Genomic DNA, 17,500 nt, shown 5'->3' on the forward strand with positions numbered 1-17,500 from the left:
CAGCACGAAAGGAGGTGAGCCTGTCTAGCTGAATGGCGGTGTCCGGAACTCGGTCGCTGAGCCACGTCTCCATGAAAACAAAGATGCAGTATCAGTGTCAGTATCAGAGACGGCGAGTTTAATGTTGACGCATGCATACATATAATATTATTTAGCAAATTTATTAAAAAAGAAAAAAAAACTTTTAATCTTTATGTAGAGAATCTGTGTTTAGATTCTTTTAGACTCAGGAGGTGTGGCCTCTGTGATGGTTCAAGAGAAGCAGGTGTGGCCTCAGTGCCCATCAGGCTCAGTGAAGGAGGCGTGGCTCTGTACCTGTCAGTCTTAGTGAAGGAGCCATGACTCTGTGTCTGTCGCCATTAGAGGAGGAGCCGTAGCCTCTGTCAGTATTAGAGAAAAAGGTGTGGCCCCTGTATGTGTCGGTATCAGTGAAGGAGGTGTGGTGTCTGTACCTGTTGGTATTAGAGAAGGAGGTGTGGCCTCTGTACCTGTCAGTATTAAAGAAAAAGGTGTGGCCTCGGCATCTGTCATTCTAAGTGAAAGAGGTATGGCCTAATATCTGTCAGTCTCAGTGAAAGATGTGTGGACTCTGTGTCAATCCCAGTGTAGGAGGTGTGGCCTCAGTGTCAATCCCAGTGTAGGAGGCGTGGCCTCAGTGTCCGTCCCAGTGAAATAGCTGTGGCCTCAGTGTCAGTCCCAGTGAAAGAGGCGTGGCCTCAGTGTCAGTCCCAATAAAGGAGGCATGGCCTCAGTGTCAGTCCCAGTAAAGGAGGCATGGCCTCAGTGTCAGTCACAGAGAAGGAGGCGTGGCCTCAGTGTCAGTCCCAGTAAAGGAGGCATGGCCTCAGTGTCAGTCCCAGTGAAAGAGGCGTGGCCTCAGTGTCAGTCCCAGTAAAGGAGGCATGGCCTCAGTGTCAGTCCCAGTAAAGGAGGCATGGCCTCAGTGTCAGTCCTAGTGAAATAGCTGTGGCCTCAGTGTCAGTCCCAGTAAAGGAGGCGTGGCCTCAGTGTCAGTCCCAGTAAAGGAGGCGTGGCCTCGTGTAACTGATAGCTTATTGCTATGTGAATTGTATTCTCTTTGAAGATCCGATTCGCAGCCGCTGAACTCCCCCATTACTGTATGATGTAATGTTTAAGATGCATAAGCCATCGTGTCTTCCCCTTCATAAATCACACACACACACACACACACACACACACACACACACACACACTGAGCTGTTCTAATGTGTTTTTTTCATGTGGCAGTAAATCCTACATCACGAGTGTGACGGGGATTTAAAGCAAGACGGAGATGGAGTATGGAGGCCTGTATAGAAATCTCTGACACTATAAAGAACGATTCGTGGAGGAGTCCTCATTCACTGACAGCCTCTTTCTCTCTCTCTCTCCCTCTCTCCCTCCTGCTCTCTCTCTCTCCCTCTGTCTCTCTCCCTCTCTCCCTCCCGCTCTCTCTCTCCCTCTGTCTCTCTCCCTCTCTCCCTCCTGCTCTCTCTCTCTCCCTCTGTCTCTCTCCCTCTCTCCCTCCCGCTCTCTCTCTCTCCCTCTGTCTCTCTCCCTCTCTCCCTCCTGCTCTCTCTCTCTCCCTCTGTCTCTCTCCCTCTCTCCCTCCTGCTCTCTCTCTCTCCCTCTGTCTCTCTCCCTCTCTCCCTCCCGCTCTCTCTCTCCCTCTGTCTCTCTCCCTCTCTCCCTCCTGCTCTCTCTCTCTCCCTCTGTCTCTCTCCCTCTCTCCCTCCCGCTCTCTCTCTCTCCCTCTGTCTCTCTCCCTCTCTCCCTCCCGCTCTCTCTCTCTCCCTCTGTCTCTCTCCCTCTCTCCCTCCTGCTCTCTCTCTCTCCCTCTGTCTCTCTCCCTCTCTCCCTCCCGCTCTCTCTCTCTCCCTCTGTCTCTCTCCCTCTCTCCCTCCTGCTCTCTCTCTCTCCCTCTGTCTCTCTCCCTCTCTCCCTCCCGCTCTCTCTCTCCCTCTGTCTCTCTCCCTCTCTCCCTCCTGCTCTCCCTCCCGCTCTCTCTCTCTCCCTCTCTCTCTCTCCCTCCTTCCCACTCTCTCTCTCTCTCTCTCTCTCTCTCTCTCCACATGTGTCTGAGGACGTTAAAAGGGATTTTATAGTTAATGATGCACAAGCTTACAGGGGCTTAACGGGCACAAACACACCCACGTAAATGCACACACAGTACACACACACACACAGTATACACACACACACACACACACACAGTACACACACACACACACACACACACACACACATTATACCTCCTATTTCCCTTTGAAGTGTGACTGTAGGCAATAATATTGAGGATGAATGGACTCGCTCTTGCGCAGTTGCCGCATTCACACACGCCGATTCTCCAAATGATGACGCGAACTTATCAGTGGGCGGAGCCGGTCCGCTATCCGATGAACCACTCGGGGAATTAAGCTAGGAAATCGGTCCGGTCTGTACCCTCCAACAAATGATACTTAAGTTACAGCTTTACCTCTGACTGTTACAAAGTGCTGACACTGGAGACTCCTTCCATAAATCTTAAACAAACGTGTCCTTACAGAAAACGTCACCATATCATCGATTACATGTTTATGATCCATTTACGTAGACCCTAATGAATTCCGAGTGCTTTGGGCGAGTTTTTCAAGCTCCTGACCTACGTACTGTACATCTGTCCTAAAATCCGTACTCCTCGTACTCACACACACACACACACACACACACTGCATGCCAATCTGTCTCTGTGTGCGCTGCCAACCTTTTGTTTAATTAATCTAATTGAGCCGCTAGCACTGCCATTTTCCTGAGTACTCTATATCCCAGGCTCCTTGATATGAAAAATAGAGAAGCAGATGAAAGAGTGTCTGTCTTCATTGCCGTCTTGACTTTAACACGCACTCCGAGCACCTCTGTATGCAGAGCTGTGCATCCAGGGAACGCTTTTAAATCGACCATGACCTGAAAACCATCCAGAGGCTGAAGCTGGACTTTCAGCCAGCGCTGAGGTTTCTCTGTGAACTCTTTGCGAGTTGTGTTACTGTAGGTGTGTTAACTGCAAAAAGCATGAAAAACAACACACTGAACTCCAGCTTGGAGAAACCTATAATTTACCCATCTGGAGGGAGGTGCAGTTTAGTCACGACTCTGAGAAAAGTAACTCACAGGTGCTGGTTTGCGGCGTCGCTAGCACTCGCACACTCACCTTGAGACTCATGCACATTGCTGAATGCCAGATTACAAATGGAAAGAAAAAAAGTCATTGGGTTCATGAAACCCGAGTTTTGCTTTGTGACATGGCGCATTATCGTGCTGGAAGTAGCCATTAGAAGATGGTAAATTGTGGCCATGAAGGGATGCACACGGTCTGCTACAATACTCAAATTGTTACGCCACGGCCAGCAGATGGCACTGCGGCACGGCTTCTGACTGGTCACGTGACTCTTTTGTTTTCGTTCGCTTCCCGCTAGGACACTGAATTAAGTTTGATCATGTCTCTGATTTGCCCCAGGTGTCCATGTTTTGGGTTGATTAGGTTTGCTATTTAAACCCCCCGTGTGACTGCGCACCTGGTGCAGTATTATAGTTGGTATAGTTTGTACCAAACGTCTGATGCGGGTCCCGTTTATGTTTGATAACGATAGTGAATGCGTTAGCATGTTAAGCGGTCTGGTTCCATGCCCTGCTCTAGTTTCTAGTTTCCAGTTTCTTGTTTTCCTGGTGAAGACCGCGTTTCCTGTGTTTATCTACTGTTAATAAAGACTTTGACCTGCACCTACATCCGCCTCCAGTCCCGTTACGTAACACAAATACTGTAGGCTTTGGCCTTCAAGCAATGATTGGTATTAACGGCCCAAAGTGTACTGAGAAGACATACACCATTCACCACAATAGTACAGATCGGTTATCAGAGTTACTGTAGCCTTTCGGTCAGCTCGAACCTGTCTGGCCGTTCTCCGTTGACTTCTCTCATCAAGGCGTTTCAGTCAGAAGAACTGTCCTCACTGGATTCTGAGTAAACTCTAGAGACTGCCGTGTGTGAAAATCCCAGGAGCTCAGCAGTTAAAGAAATACTCAGACCACCCCGTCTGGCACCAACACCCATGCTACGGTTAAAATCACTGAGCTCACACTTTTCCCCATTCCCATGGTTGATGTGAAGGTTACCCGAAGCCGCTGGAACGTATCTGATTATTTCGCGCACTGCACCGTTGCCAGACCATTGTCTGATTAGAATGAGTCATAATAAAGTGTTCATAATAAAGAGTAAATACACACGAATCATGATGTGTTATTATTGGTCACACTTTACGTTTTACTTAAAAAGCTACAAGGTTTCAGCTCCAGTGAGAGCGTCACGGTTCCCATGGTAACAAGATCGTCCTGATCCTGTCTCCGCCCCCTCCGTCCTGAGACGTGAGAGTCAAAAAAAACGGGAAACGCGTAACTATGAAATAAGGCACGAGGGGGAGTAAGGCTTATGAATTTACAATAACATTTGATGAGACTTTGCATGGAGCAAAGACACAAACTGATCAAGCGCTAATACGAAACAGGTGACTACAATCAGGGAAGAATCTAATCACGATTGTTGGATTCGTAAATAAATCATACGCTGAGTTGTGTCCTACTTGCGTCTGGTAATAAATAATACCCCGTACCTTCCATTTTACAGAACAGAAAGAGTTTTTACGATAATGACTCTCTGGTTACACTGTGTCTAATTAAAGATCTAATCTGCTCAGTGTTTTTTTTTTTTCTTCCCCCAGTTCATTTGTCCACGCTGAACAAAACCCTGCGATTCTGCCGTCTATTTAACGATGTGTCTATGAGGACCTGAATTCATAAGTGTAGATTTATGAAGTACGAGCTCAAGATCTTCAAAACATCCTGCGAGTCGGTGATAAGTGTAACCACAATGAAGTTCTTTCTTTCTTTCTTTATTTTCATATAACAGCACCGCGCCCCCGCCCCCCGCCCCCCACACCGCACACCCCTGTTTTTTATTTTTAATTTATTAAAGGAATGACACGTCATACTTTCTATCTGTTTATAGTTACATTTAATGTCATGGGCTTTCCATGAGACAAGTGAAGTTCCTGTTCTCACTTACGTTATAGCAGCTATAAACAGTTAATTACAGTAAATTAATAAGCTGACAATTAATTAATTAATTGTTTACATATTTAATATTGCGCTTATTAATAGTTCGTCATTGGATGATTATGATATTCATTTCCGTACCATTTCTACTGATAGAGTGAAATTGCGTTATTCCAAATCGGCTTTCTTCTTATTAGAAATAAACGCTTAAAAAAAAAACACGCGGCGAGTCAATTTCACTTAAGATTTTTCATTAAAATTATATTTACATTCATTAATTTCTATTAATCATCAAATATCTAAATCTTCAAGATGAACTTATTATTGTTGTTGTTGTTGTTGATGTTTCTCTTATTATCATAAACAGTAAATATGCAAATATGCAAATTAGCCATTTTGTGACTTTCCGTATCATTGAGAAAGAATTTTGTACACATTTTAAAAATGTTTTTAGTCTTTTCAGGGGTCTTCGAAAATTGTTTCGTCAATCCATGTCTCACGTCACATACACGTCACTCACATCCCTTACACGTGTCTCACACATAGCACACGTCACTTACAGGTCACTCACACATAACTCGCGTCACTTACATGTCACTCACATCACTTACACGTCACTTACACGTGACTCACACATAACTCATGTCACTTACGCATCATTCACACGTCACTCACACGTCACTCACACATCACTTACGTCACTCATGTCATTTATATATCACTCACACGTCACTCATGTCATTTACACGTCACTCACGTCACTCACGTCATTTACACATCACTCACGTCATTCACACATCACCCATGTCACTTACACGTCACTCATACGTCACTCACACATCAATCACACATCACTTACGTCACTCATGTCATTTATATATCACTCACACGTCACTCATGTCATTTACACGTCACTCACACGTCACTCACGTCATTTACACATCACTCAAGTCACTCACACATCACCCATGTCACTTACACGTCACTCACACATCACTCACACATCACTTACGTCACTTGTCATTTATACATCACTCACACGTCACTCATGTCATTTACACGTCACTCGCACGTCACTCACCTCACTCATGTCATTTATACATCACTCACACGTCACTCATGTCATTTACACGTCACTCACACGTCACTCACCTCACTCATGTCATTTATACATCACTCACACGTCACTCATGCCATTTACACGTCACTCACACGTCACGCACGTCACTCATGACATTTATGCATCACTCATGTCATGTACACTACGTCACTTACATATCACTTACACATCACTCACATTATTTACATATCATGTCACTCACATGCCACACTCACATCATTTACACGTTGCCCATGTCATTCACACATCACTCATACATCACTCACATTTCAGTCATGTCATTCACATGTCACTCTCACGTCACTTACATGTCACTTACACGTCATTCACACATCACTTACATCACTCATGTCATTTATATATCACTCACACGTCACTCATGTCATTTATACTTCACTCATGTCATTTACACGTCGCCCATGTCATTTACACATCACTCACGTCATTCACACGTCACTCACACGTCACTCACACGTCACTCATGTCATTTATACTTCACTCATGTCATTTACACGTCGCCCATGTCATTTACACATCACTCACGTCATTCACACGTCACTCACACGTCACTCACACGTCACTCATGTCATTTATACTTCACTCATGTCATTTACACGTCGCCCATGTCATTTACACATCACTCACGTCATTCACACGTCACTCACACGTCACTCATGTCATTTACACATCACTCACGTCATTCACACGTCACTCACACGTCACTCATGTCATTTATACTTCACTCATGTCATTTACACGTCGCCCATGTCATTTACACATCACTCACGTCATTCACACGTCACTCACACGTCACTCATGTCATTTACACATCACTCACGTCATTCACACGTCACTCACACGTCACTCACACGTCACTGATGTCATTTATACATCACTCACGTCATTTACACATCACCCACGTCATTCACACATCACCCACTTCACTTACACCTCACTACACCTCATTCACGTCACTCACATCTCTTACACTTCACTCACGTCACTCACTTCACTCAAGGGTCAATCACACGTCACTGTTAGTTTATAAGAGACACTAAAGTTTGCTTCTGACCCTGAAATCAGGGCAGCAGAGTGACGCATTAATACAGAAGAACGCTAATAAAGCTTTCTCTCATCATGATGATGATGCTTTATTTTAAAAGTGCACTTCCTGTCTTATTTTCTTCTGCTTTCATCTCGAGTACGGACTCATCTCAGCACACTTTAATCAGCTGCACACACACACACAAACGCACACACACACACACACACACACAAACGCACACACACACACACACACACTCGCAGGGTGAGTGATTGACAGAATACTGAACTCTTCATCTGCTTTGAGTCTCACTGTAGGAGGTTGTGAGTCATCGTTAACTCAAACACACACACACACACACACACGCACACACACACACACACACACACAAGACTTGCAGGGGATTGTGGGTGTTTTCACGACAATGTGGATTTCCCAAACAGGAATATACCCTACACACACACACACACACACACACACAAGACTTTCTGGGGATTGTGGGTGTTTTCACGACAATGTGGATTTCCCAGACAGCTATATACCCTACACACACACACAGACACACACACAGAGAGAGAGAGAGAAACACACACATGCACAGGCGTTTATTGCTGTTTTTTTTAAAGCATGGAGTCCCTGAAAACAGGAATACACACACACACACACACACACACACACAAGAGTGATGGAGAAAGAGAGGAATGGTAGAGACACAAAAAATTGTCTAGAAATAGAGAGCTAGAGGGGGGGGGGGTGAGAAAGAACAAAGGATAGGGAGAAAGACGAAGAGATGAAGAGAAAGAAAGTATGAATTCAAAATATGAATCCAGGACATAATGAAAAGGCTTTAATGTTTCATCTCCAAGGTAACGCCGTTGATTGACAGAAGGAATGGCCAGTGATACAAAACATCTGCTCTGTTGACATTAGAGCATTAGGTGTGTGTGTGTGTGTGTGTGTGTGTGTGTGTGTGTGTGAGAGAGAGAGGGAGAGAGAGAGAGAGAGAGACTTTTATTAACCGCTAGGAGAATATGTAGAATAATGAAATGGCGCCCTCTGCTGGCTGTGACACAAACCATCCTCTAAAACACTGTGAGTGTATGTATTATTTTCCTATAAAAGCACAGTGTGTTCAAATGTTTTATTCCTCTTACACCACAGCAATTTACCAACAACAACACGTCACCTTTTATCTGTTTACAGTAGAGACACGTCACCGTTACACACTTCCACCTTACACACAGGAAAAAAGACCAGGAGGTAAGCTTGCAGAAACATAACTGTACACAACACACAACACATGACTCACACACTCAGATGCAAGATGGACATGTGTGTGTGTGTGTGTGTGTGTGTGTGTGTGTGTGTTAATACAAGCAGGCAAGATTCAATTCAGTTCAATTTTATCTGTATAGCGCTTTTTACAATAGACATTGTCTCAAAGCAGCTTTACAGAAATATCAACATGGTATACAGATATTAAAGGTGTGAATTTATCCCAACTGAGCAAGCCACTGAGTGGCGACGGTGGCAAGGAAAAACTCCCTAAGATGTTAAGAGGAAGAAACCTTGAGAGGAACCCGACTCAGAAGGGAACCCGTCCTCATCTGGGTAACAACAGATAGTGTGAAAAAGTTCATTATGGATTTATATGAAGTCTGTATGGCCTTAGGAGCAGCCGTAGTCCCAGCAGTCTGGAATTAGAGAAGATTTGACCTCCATCCAGAGGCAGAGAGGATCAGGATCTCTAGTATCTCCATAAATTCATGTGGGGCTCGGCGGAAGGAGAGAGGGAGAAAAAAGATAATTATGACTGCGAAGTAGTAGAACAGAATCTAGTCAGGGTAGGCTTGAGTAAACAAATACGTTTTAAGCCTAGACTTAAACACTGAGACTGTGTCTGAGTCCCGAACACTAATAGGAAGACTGTTCCATAACTGTGGGGCTCTATAAGAGAAAGCTCTTCCCCCTGCTGTAGCAGATGACACATTCAGTCCTCTGACATTTTTAGTAGGCAATGAGAAGCAAGATCCTATGATGCTATATATGGAAGCATACACACACACACACACACACACACACACACACACACACAATACCCAACACAAAGAGACCATTTATTTGTTTACATTTATTTATTGGTATTTTGACATTTAGAAACAACCTTCCCGTCCCGTGTGTGTATGTGTGTGTGTGTGTGTGTGTGTGTGTGTGTGTGTGTGTGTGTGTTCTACTGAATAGCTACGGTAAATAAGGTGCACGTATCATGATACGCACGTACACACGTCACCCTTTAAAAGAACGCTTTGCATATTTAAAAACAAAACAAAAACAAACCAAAAATAACTCTTATGTAAATTTTACACTCTTTAACACCGATGAACTCAAAGGAGGTGAAATGAAGTCAGCGGGACGTCGTACGGACGTCGTACAGACGCCGCCTGCTGCTTTACGGCTACAAAAAAATATACATATAATAACATATATTACTTAAAAGAGAAATGATAAAGATTTTTAACACAGAATAAACTTTTGGTTTGTGATTCTTCGGTGTGAAGCGCTTCCTGAAATGCTCAAACGGCAGCTACGTGAAATCTTCCCCACAGACACGCACAAATATATAAATTATATATAAACGAAACTCCGTTTACAGCGTTACAGCCTGGAACTGAAATGGGAGAAGAAGAAAAAGCTTTGGGAAACATTCGAGATGTTGGAACACGCGGTGAAGAGTTTTCGGGTGGAAATCCCACGCGGTGAAGCACGGTGCTGGTACCATCGTGACGTAGGGAGGCTGCGTGGTCAGCAGGGACTGGGAAACTGGTCAGGCTTGAGGGCGGGATAGACGGAAGAGGCAAATCCGGAACAATCCTAGAACATGTTTCGGTACGCAGGTGACTTGTGATTGGGGCGGAGCTTCACTTTGTTTGCAACAGGAAGCAGGAACCTGAATGAACGACCCAGTCAAAGCCCAAACCGCAGTCGGATCTGACTACAAAAATATCGGGTTCCAGATGTGCACAGCTGATAGAGATACAGCTGGAACTACAGCCAAGGTACAGTATATCTACTATGTGTCCTCCAGGGGGCGAAACAACAATGTTTACATCACGTTAAAAATCACAATTAAGTTCCAGGTTGTAATGTTACAAAATATAGAACAAGTTCAAGAGAATTATTGCCAGGAGAGTACAGGATGCTAAGAGTACACTGAGCTACGAAGTCAATCGAACATGAACCAATCAGGAAAGTGTCATAGCTTCATGTCAGGAACACTCCATGTCACTTGAATCGGGTGTTCTGTCGACCCGACGTAGTCTTTACGTCAGCTGACACTGACCGGGAGTAGCGCTTCACGATGCTTGAAGAATTCGACTGGTCAGATATTCATCGTGATATTCGCTCTGCACAATCCTCATACACGTACATGCTAGCATATTAAACACCTCCGACTCGAACGAAACACCCGAACATCACAGCAAACTTCTCTACTTCTCTCATTCTCGTTTCTCAACTAGCGTCGCTTCCAAACTCTAAACACGTAGAAACTTTTTTTACACAGAAAATACCAAATAATACAAATTTTAAATAAAAACGATGGACCGGCAGGAAGTTGGGAAGCTCCAGAATCAGTCAGGACGCATGAGGCAGAGTGTGGCTGGGTTTCAGTATTGTTTTGAACACGCCCTTGTCGACTCCTCCTCTCTGTTTGTCCTTGGTTGAAACGGTGTCGTTATCTGAGGGGTCAGTGTGTTATTTTATCAGCCCGGGTACGCACGTGATGGTCCAGACCTGTTTAATGACTTTCATTTTACAGCCAATGCAACTTTGTTAGAAATTGGGGAGTGGGGCTGCACCTAGGAGAGTGGGCGTGGCTGGGTGGAACAAGGCAGGAGTGGGTGAAATATGGGCTGGGTGGGGCTAGGCAGAGTGGGCGTGGTTGGGTGGAACAGGGCAGGAGTGGGTAAAATATGGAGTAGGTGGGGCTAGGCAGAGTGGGCGTGGCTGCATGGAATGAGGCAGGAGTGGGTGAATTATGGAGTAGGTGGGGCTAGGCAGAGTGGGCGTGGTTGGGTGGAACAGGGCAGGACTGGGTGAAATATGGTGGGGTTAGGCAAAGTGGGTGGGGCTAGGTGGAGTCTGGGGGCTGGGGTAGGTAGATTGAGATGGGGCTGGACAACGTGGGCTGAGATGGGTGGAGTAGGGTGGGGCTGGGTGGAGCAGGGTGGAGCCCAATGCACACATTGGAAGTTCTGCACAAGATGTTTGTTCAGTGCCACATGACTTTAGACTTCAAAGGCAAAAGTTACCCAGAAGGCATTGCAATCTGAAGCAACTGAGCTGTAACTAACGCACTCGTGTGATGTCGTTGACAAGGGCGTGTTGAAAGCAGTGTTGTCAGTGTGTGTGTGTGTGTGTGTGTGTTTGTGTGTGTGTGTGTTCCATCACAGTGGTAGGTCGCACCGGTGGACCTACACCACCTCCACGTAGTTGGCTGGATAAAGACCCTCTTTGCCTCCATCCATCATCCCTCTACACCAACCCTGATCATCCTCATCCTCGATCTTCACAAACTCCTCACCTGTAAACACACACACGCACACACACACATACACACACACACACACACACACACACACACAAAAGATCAGAAGAGAGAATTAAATTTTAGCATTACTGAGGCTGTTCTAAACAGAGACATTGTTATTATTATTATTATTATTATTATTATTATTATTATTATTATTATTATCTGTGACAAATCTGTCACAGAGAAACAGTATACACGCACACACACACACACACGCGCACACACACACACACACACGCACACACACACACACACACACTTACCAGTTTTAAAGGACAGCTCATCCGGCTCCTGTCCAGCATAATCATAAAGAGCTCGAACTCGGACTCCACCAATCATCACACTAAGAGTAAGAACACACACACACACACACACACACACACACACACACACACACACACACAGTAGGTTTACTACAAACACTGTCGAACAGTAAATTGTTTTGCTAACGTTCCACAACATTAAATGTAACTATAAACAGATAAAAACTATGACGTGTCACTGTTCTCAAGTCTCTGTGGTAAAATAAGCAGCTGTAGTGTAGTAACAGTAACTCCACCGCATCACACCACCACCCCGTTGTGGATTATTTTCCCATAACGGCCCGACACACAGTGTTGCTGCATTTAGAGACTCACCCTCTCTCCATCACCACCGCTTTCTGCTCCACAGCTTTCTTTCCTTTCTTAAGCTTCTTCTCCGGTGTCCATTCCTGAGAGAGAGACAATTATAGAGCCGGTCAGAATGTCCCTACACGTCCGGGTGGACACCTCAACGTTTCAGCTGTAGAGCTTCGTCTCGCATGCACACACACACACACACACACACACACACACACACACACACACACACACACACACACACTTCATTCTGACAAAAGTTCAACTTTCCCAAAATCTGTACTGTGAAGAACAGCTCATAAAAATAGACTTTAAGGGTGAACTTGGACCCCAAACAGTTTTAGAAGATGCTAATATTAACAACAGCGGGGTATTTGGGGTTTTTTTTCTCATATTGAATATTTAGATGGAGTGTAACACCAGGCCAGACAGGGTTGCCAGGTCACGGTAAAATATCCAGTGCAACCACATCTCAAAAGGAGCTGAAACGAGCCCAAAGAAAGTTTGGGCACTGGAAAAGAAAGCGTTTTTTTTTTTTCCTTCCTATTTTCCGTTCTCAGTCTATGCGTGGGAAACAAGTTCACTCCTTTCTTATTCGCCATATCCGCAACACGCCTTTTATCATCGCCTGAACTCCATAAACCCTCTTTCCATAATCTCTCCATGGTCTGTCCAATCTGTGCAATCGATCTTACAGTAGAAATAGTCCTGTACATCGCAGACACTCTGACTGCACTTACACTTTCCCTGTGTTTGTCGTAGGCTATATTTAGATTCGATTTAATTTCGCCTGTTAAAAAATAAAAAGATCTCGGAGGCCGTTGTGTTTTTAAACTCAGGACCACAAAACTTTTTTTTGTTTTTTTTTTAAAACTTGCAAGCTTTTTTGTAATCAATCATTTTATTGCTTTTGAGCATGACATAATACAAAGATACACGTCAATCAAAGCGTTATCATTCGGGCCGTACACGATGCTGCGTTGTGTTTTTTTTTCGTGATCATCGCGACCACAGATGTTTGATTTTACTGTGGATTTTTTTTTCAAAATCGCGGAGCTTTTTTTTTTTTTCAGAAATCTACTCGAATCGGCAGGTTCGCGATCTTAGGCGGTGACGTTTGTCGGTAAACGAGACCTTTTAGCTGTACTCGCGTTTGACGCACGTGAATTCGTGCACTTCTTCCACAGTACTGTGGATAAGCACAACAGGTTTAGCGTCATGGCTTTACTGAGGGTTCCAGCATGGAGGGAACAGAGAGAATATTACAGATTACAACATTTCGTATGATGATGATTTGGAAAGTCTTTGGAATGAAAAAAAGGTTGAACTGAAAGGAAGGATTTCCAGTAGCAGTTCCAGTAGACTGCAGGTTGCTCACAAAGCTTTCAAGCCGACCGTGTTGAAAAATGCTCAGTTTCCTGAGGCTTTAAGTGTCGACTCGGGGCCTCCGGTGGTTAGAATATATCGGCGTGTCTACCATGTGGAACTGTTTTTCAATCACAGCACTGTGGGTGTAAAAACTGAACCAGTAAAATATTTTTAAAAAAGTAAAAAATGACAAACAAAAAAAAAACCCCAGATTTATCAAAGAAAGGAACTGCACTTAGGAATTTTCTTATCGTAGCCTGGACATGAACTTATATCATTTTTCTGCATGTTGCATCTGTGCAAAGTGCCAAAAGACGGAAGCACATCATGACATCTTGGGGGAGAATGTATATATATATATATATATATATATATATATATATATAAACACATTGTGCATTATAAAAACTATTTGAGACTTGTTTGTAATTGTTAATAAACCAAATTATGTACAATATCATACTTATTAATCAAGTTTGTTTACAATACTGTCTATATGTCATGGATATCCCGGAGTCTACTCTGGACTACAGCTCCCAGCAGCCACTGCACTACATCACGGTCACATGACACATTCTACTTAAGGAGCACTGTGTACATATATATACCTATATGGGCTCGTTTGAGCTCATTTCGAGTTGAACTGGATATTTTACCGTGACCTGGCAACCCTGCTTGTCCTGGTGTTAGACCGGGCCAGACCTGGTGTTTATATATATATATATATATATATATATATATATATATATATATATATATATATATATAGCCACAGTTTGCACTGCACGTTTGACGTTAATGGTCTCACGGTGCCGTTGGTTCTGTTCGGGTCCTGGTGTCATGTTTATTCCTCGCTTTAGTGTTTATACGTGTTTATAGCTTCTTTTGTGTTCGTTTTGATTATTTTTAAACCTTTATCTGCACTTGCATCTGTCTCCGCCTCCAAATCGTGACCATGTACAGTGCTGTGAAAAAGTATTTGCCCCATTTTGATTTCCTCTGCGTTTGTGTACATCTCATACTAAATAGTTTTCAAACGAAATACAACATAAGACCAAGGCTAAACAAAGCTGTTTTTTGTACCTATATATACACCTCTGTTTTAGAGTTTATTAGCAAAAAGAAATCGAATTACAAAAAAAAAAGAAAACGGTTAAAGAATGAGTTAATTAAGAAGAGATGAGTACCTGGAACTGGGGCCAGTCGGTGGGCATGCCCGGCCCGTGTGTGTTCTTCCACCAGCGCAGGTCCTCCTGGTCATTAATGGCCATCAGAGCATCATGGAGCTCATTATACACGGTCTTCACACTGTCAGAGAGACAGACCGAGATATTATACAGATCTGAAGACCTCCTCCTCCTCCTCCAGAAACACCAGCAAATCGAATCATCATAATGATCCTTTGTGTTCTCTGTGAAAAACGAGATCTGTGAACACAGCAGCTGGACATGCAGAAAGGTAGAACAGCAGCAGAACGCTAACCTCTCGTTGTTGGTGACGTCGAGGTGCCTGTGGATGGACAAAAAGGCCTGCTTGAGGAAGCTGATCCGCTTCCTTTCTTCCTCCTGCGATTGGTCGAAGATGGACTCCATTTCCTCCATGTAGCGCGGGGCGTAACGTGTCACTTCCTCCAGAACCTTCTCGTACCGGGCTCTCACCTACACCAAGGTTAGAACAGTCGGTTAAGCGCTTGTGTGTGAACGTGGCGTGATAACTGGCTGAAGGCTGAAATATGCAAATTAGCAGCAAATACCAGTTTAATCAAGTGCTAAACTGAAAAAGTATACGGTTAGCTACATTAACCTTGATCTTGAATTGAAGACTTTTAGACCTATACTCCAAGACTCGGAGATATTTTAATATAGTTTAATTTATGCAATACTCCGCCCACTTTCTGAGTCTCCTGCTGTGCGTTCTCTCGCTCGTCCTGGATCTTCCTCTGTTTCTCGATGGCGATGTCAGGGTTTCCCTGAGCGTGGGCTTCCCGTTCCCGAGCCGTGTGCTCCTTACGGCACGCTTTGTGGAACGCCGCCTTCGCCTTCTCCAGCTGCACAGACGACGAGACGGAGCGAGACAGCGTGAGGCGGTGTTAACTGTTTAGCAAAGTCAGACGTTAGCAATATAAACACTGCTGCGATGAAGTAAATACGCCATCGGTAAGTGTTTAACATCCTTCGTAATAATGGTTATCGGTTACACAACAATGAGAGGATTGTTACTTTTAATGTTACTAAAGAAATTAATAAACATCCAACGTTGTACAAAAGTTATTCAAATGTTATGTTAAAACGTTTTCAAACGTTACGAAAACGGAACGCACCGGAACTTTATTTCAAACGTTTAAAGTAAAGTTTGTCATGTTTTTTGCTTCAGATTAAAAACTCCAGCCGTTTTTAACAGTTTTGTTTCGGCTTGTCAGTTTAATAGCAACTTTTCCAACTAAAAGCCAGAGAGCACTCTGACCCAATACTAATATTAATAACCTTATAAAGTCGCTCGGCTTTTCCTCACCGAGCGGAAAAAATCAAATCAGTAGAATTGAACTCTTTTTCAATATTAAAATACATTTCATTTTTCCATTTTAAAATAATCCAGTGTGCAAAAGTAATTCTTTTACAGAAAAATGCATTTTAAATTCAGTTTATTAAATTAAATAGCTGATTATTACTTGACTGCTTTGTCCAGGTCCTTGTATGTAGCAGTATAATAATAATAATAATAATAATAATAATAATAATAATAATAATAATAATAATACAGGTACATCTCAAAAAATTTGAATATCGTGGAAAAGTAAAAATATTTTCCCGGAATTTAATCTGAAAAGTGTGACCTTCATATATTCTAGATTCGTTACACATAAAGTGAAATATTCCGAGCCTTTTTTTTTTTTTTTTGGTTTTAATCTCGATGATTACGGATTACAGCTCACGGAAATCAAAAACACAGTATCCCAAAATATTAGAATAAAGAATTTATAATACAGAAATGTGGACCTTATTTTATGCACTGATACTCGGTCGGGCTTTAAAAGTTCCACTTTTTGAATTAAATTGCAGGAAAAAATAAACTTAATAATAATTATAATATATATTTTATTTGATACATTTACATTATTTTACTTTTTACTTTTACTTTTTTTATTTTTTATTTACTTTACAATTTGCAGATTTAAATAATAGCAACTTATTATTATTATTATTATTATTATTATTATTATTATTATTATTATTATTTGATTGAAGTCAGTCCAGCTTTAAAGCTTTGTAAAGAAATTATAAATGAGTAAAATTCAGTTTGTATAATTTGATTAAAAAGAAAGAATTTGAAAGCGTTTCTGCAATAAAGAATTTTTTTCGCTCTGAATTTGGTGCATCAGAACATTTTTTAATTGAATTTCAGGTCAAATCTCATTTTGATGCTTTATACACCAGTTCAGATGAACAGCAGTTATTCAGAGATGTTCTCAGCAGTAAGTCTAACGACCTTCTTGAGTCTCTTGGCCCAGGGTTTCTGAGCGCGAGCGAATCCCGTCTCAAAGTCCTGCGACTCCCTGAAGCCGCCGAACATCTTCTTATGGAAGGTCTCCTTCTGCCACGTCCTGATCCGGTCTCCGTCCTCAGACACCAGGGAGCGGCAGATGGAGGAGTGCAGGGTGGAGAGACGGTCGG

At 43.1% G+C, this 17,500-nt stretch overlaps 1 protein-coding gene across 1 annotated transcript in view; it reads right to left on the reverse strand.

Annotated features, from left to right (window-relative positions):
- Positions 1-9,067: 9,067 nt before the first annotated feature.
- Positions 9,068-17,500, reverse strand: part of si:ch211-51c14.1 (protein kinase C and casein kinase substrate in neurons protein 1) — a 24,518-nt gene continuing 16,085 nt past the window's right edge. The window contains exons 4-10 of the mRNA XM_053618589.1: positions 17,316-17,500; positions 15,721-15,876; positions 15,312-15,487; positions 15,017-15,137; positions 12,480-12,553; positions 12,105-12,184; positions 9,068-11,832 (exon numbers count right to left, since the gene is read on the reverse strand). The exon at positions 17,316-17,500 is cut by the window's right edge and continues 51 nt beyond it. Coding sequence (XP_053474564.1) covers positions 11,723-11,832; positions 12,105-12,184; positions 12,480-12,553; positions 15,017-15,137; positions 15,312-15,487; positions 15,721-15,876; positions 17,316-17,500 — 902 coding nt within the window. The 3' untranslated portion in view covers positions 9,068-11,722. The remainder of the gene's footprint in view (positions 11,833-12,104; positions 12,185-12,479; positions 12,554-15,016; positions 15,138-15,311; positions 15,488-15,720; positions 15,877-17,315) is intronic.

Source organism: Ictalurus furcatus, chromosome 2 (assembly GCF_023375685.1).
Source record: "Ictalurus furcatus strain D&B chromosome 2, Billie_1.0, whole genome shotgun sequence".
Lineage (NCBI taxonomy): Eukaryota > Metazoa > Chordata > Actinopteri > Siluriformes > Ictaluridae > Ictalurus > Ictalurus furcatus.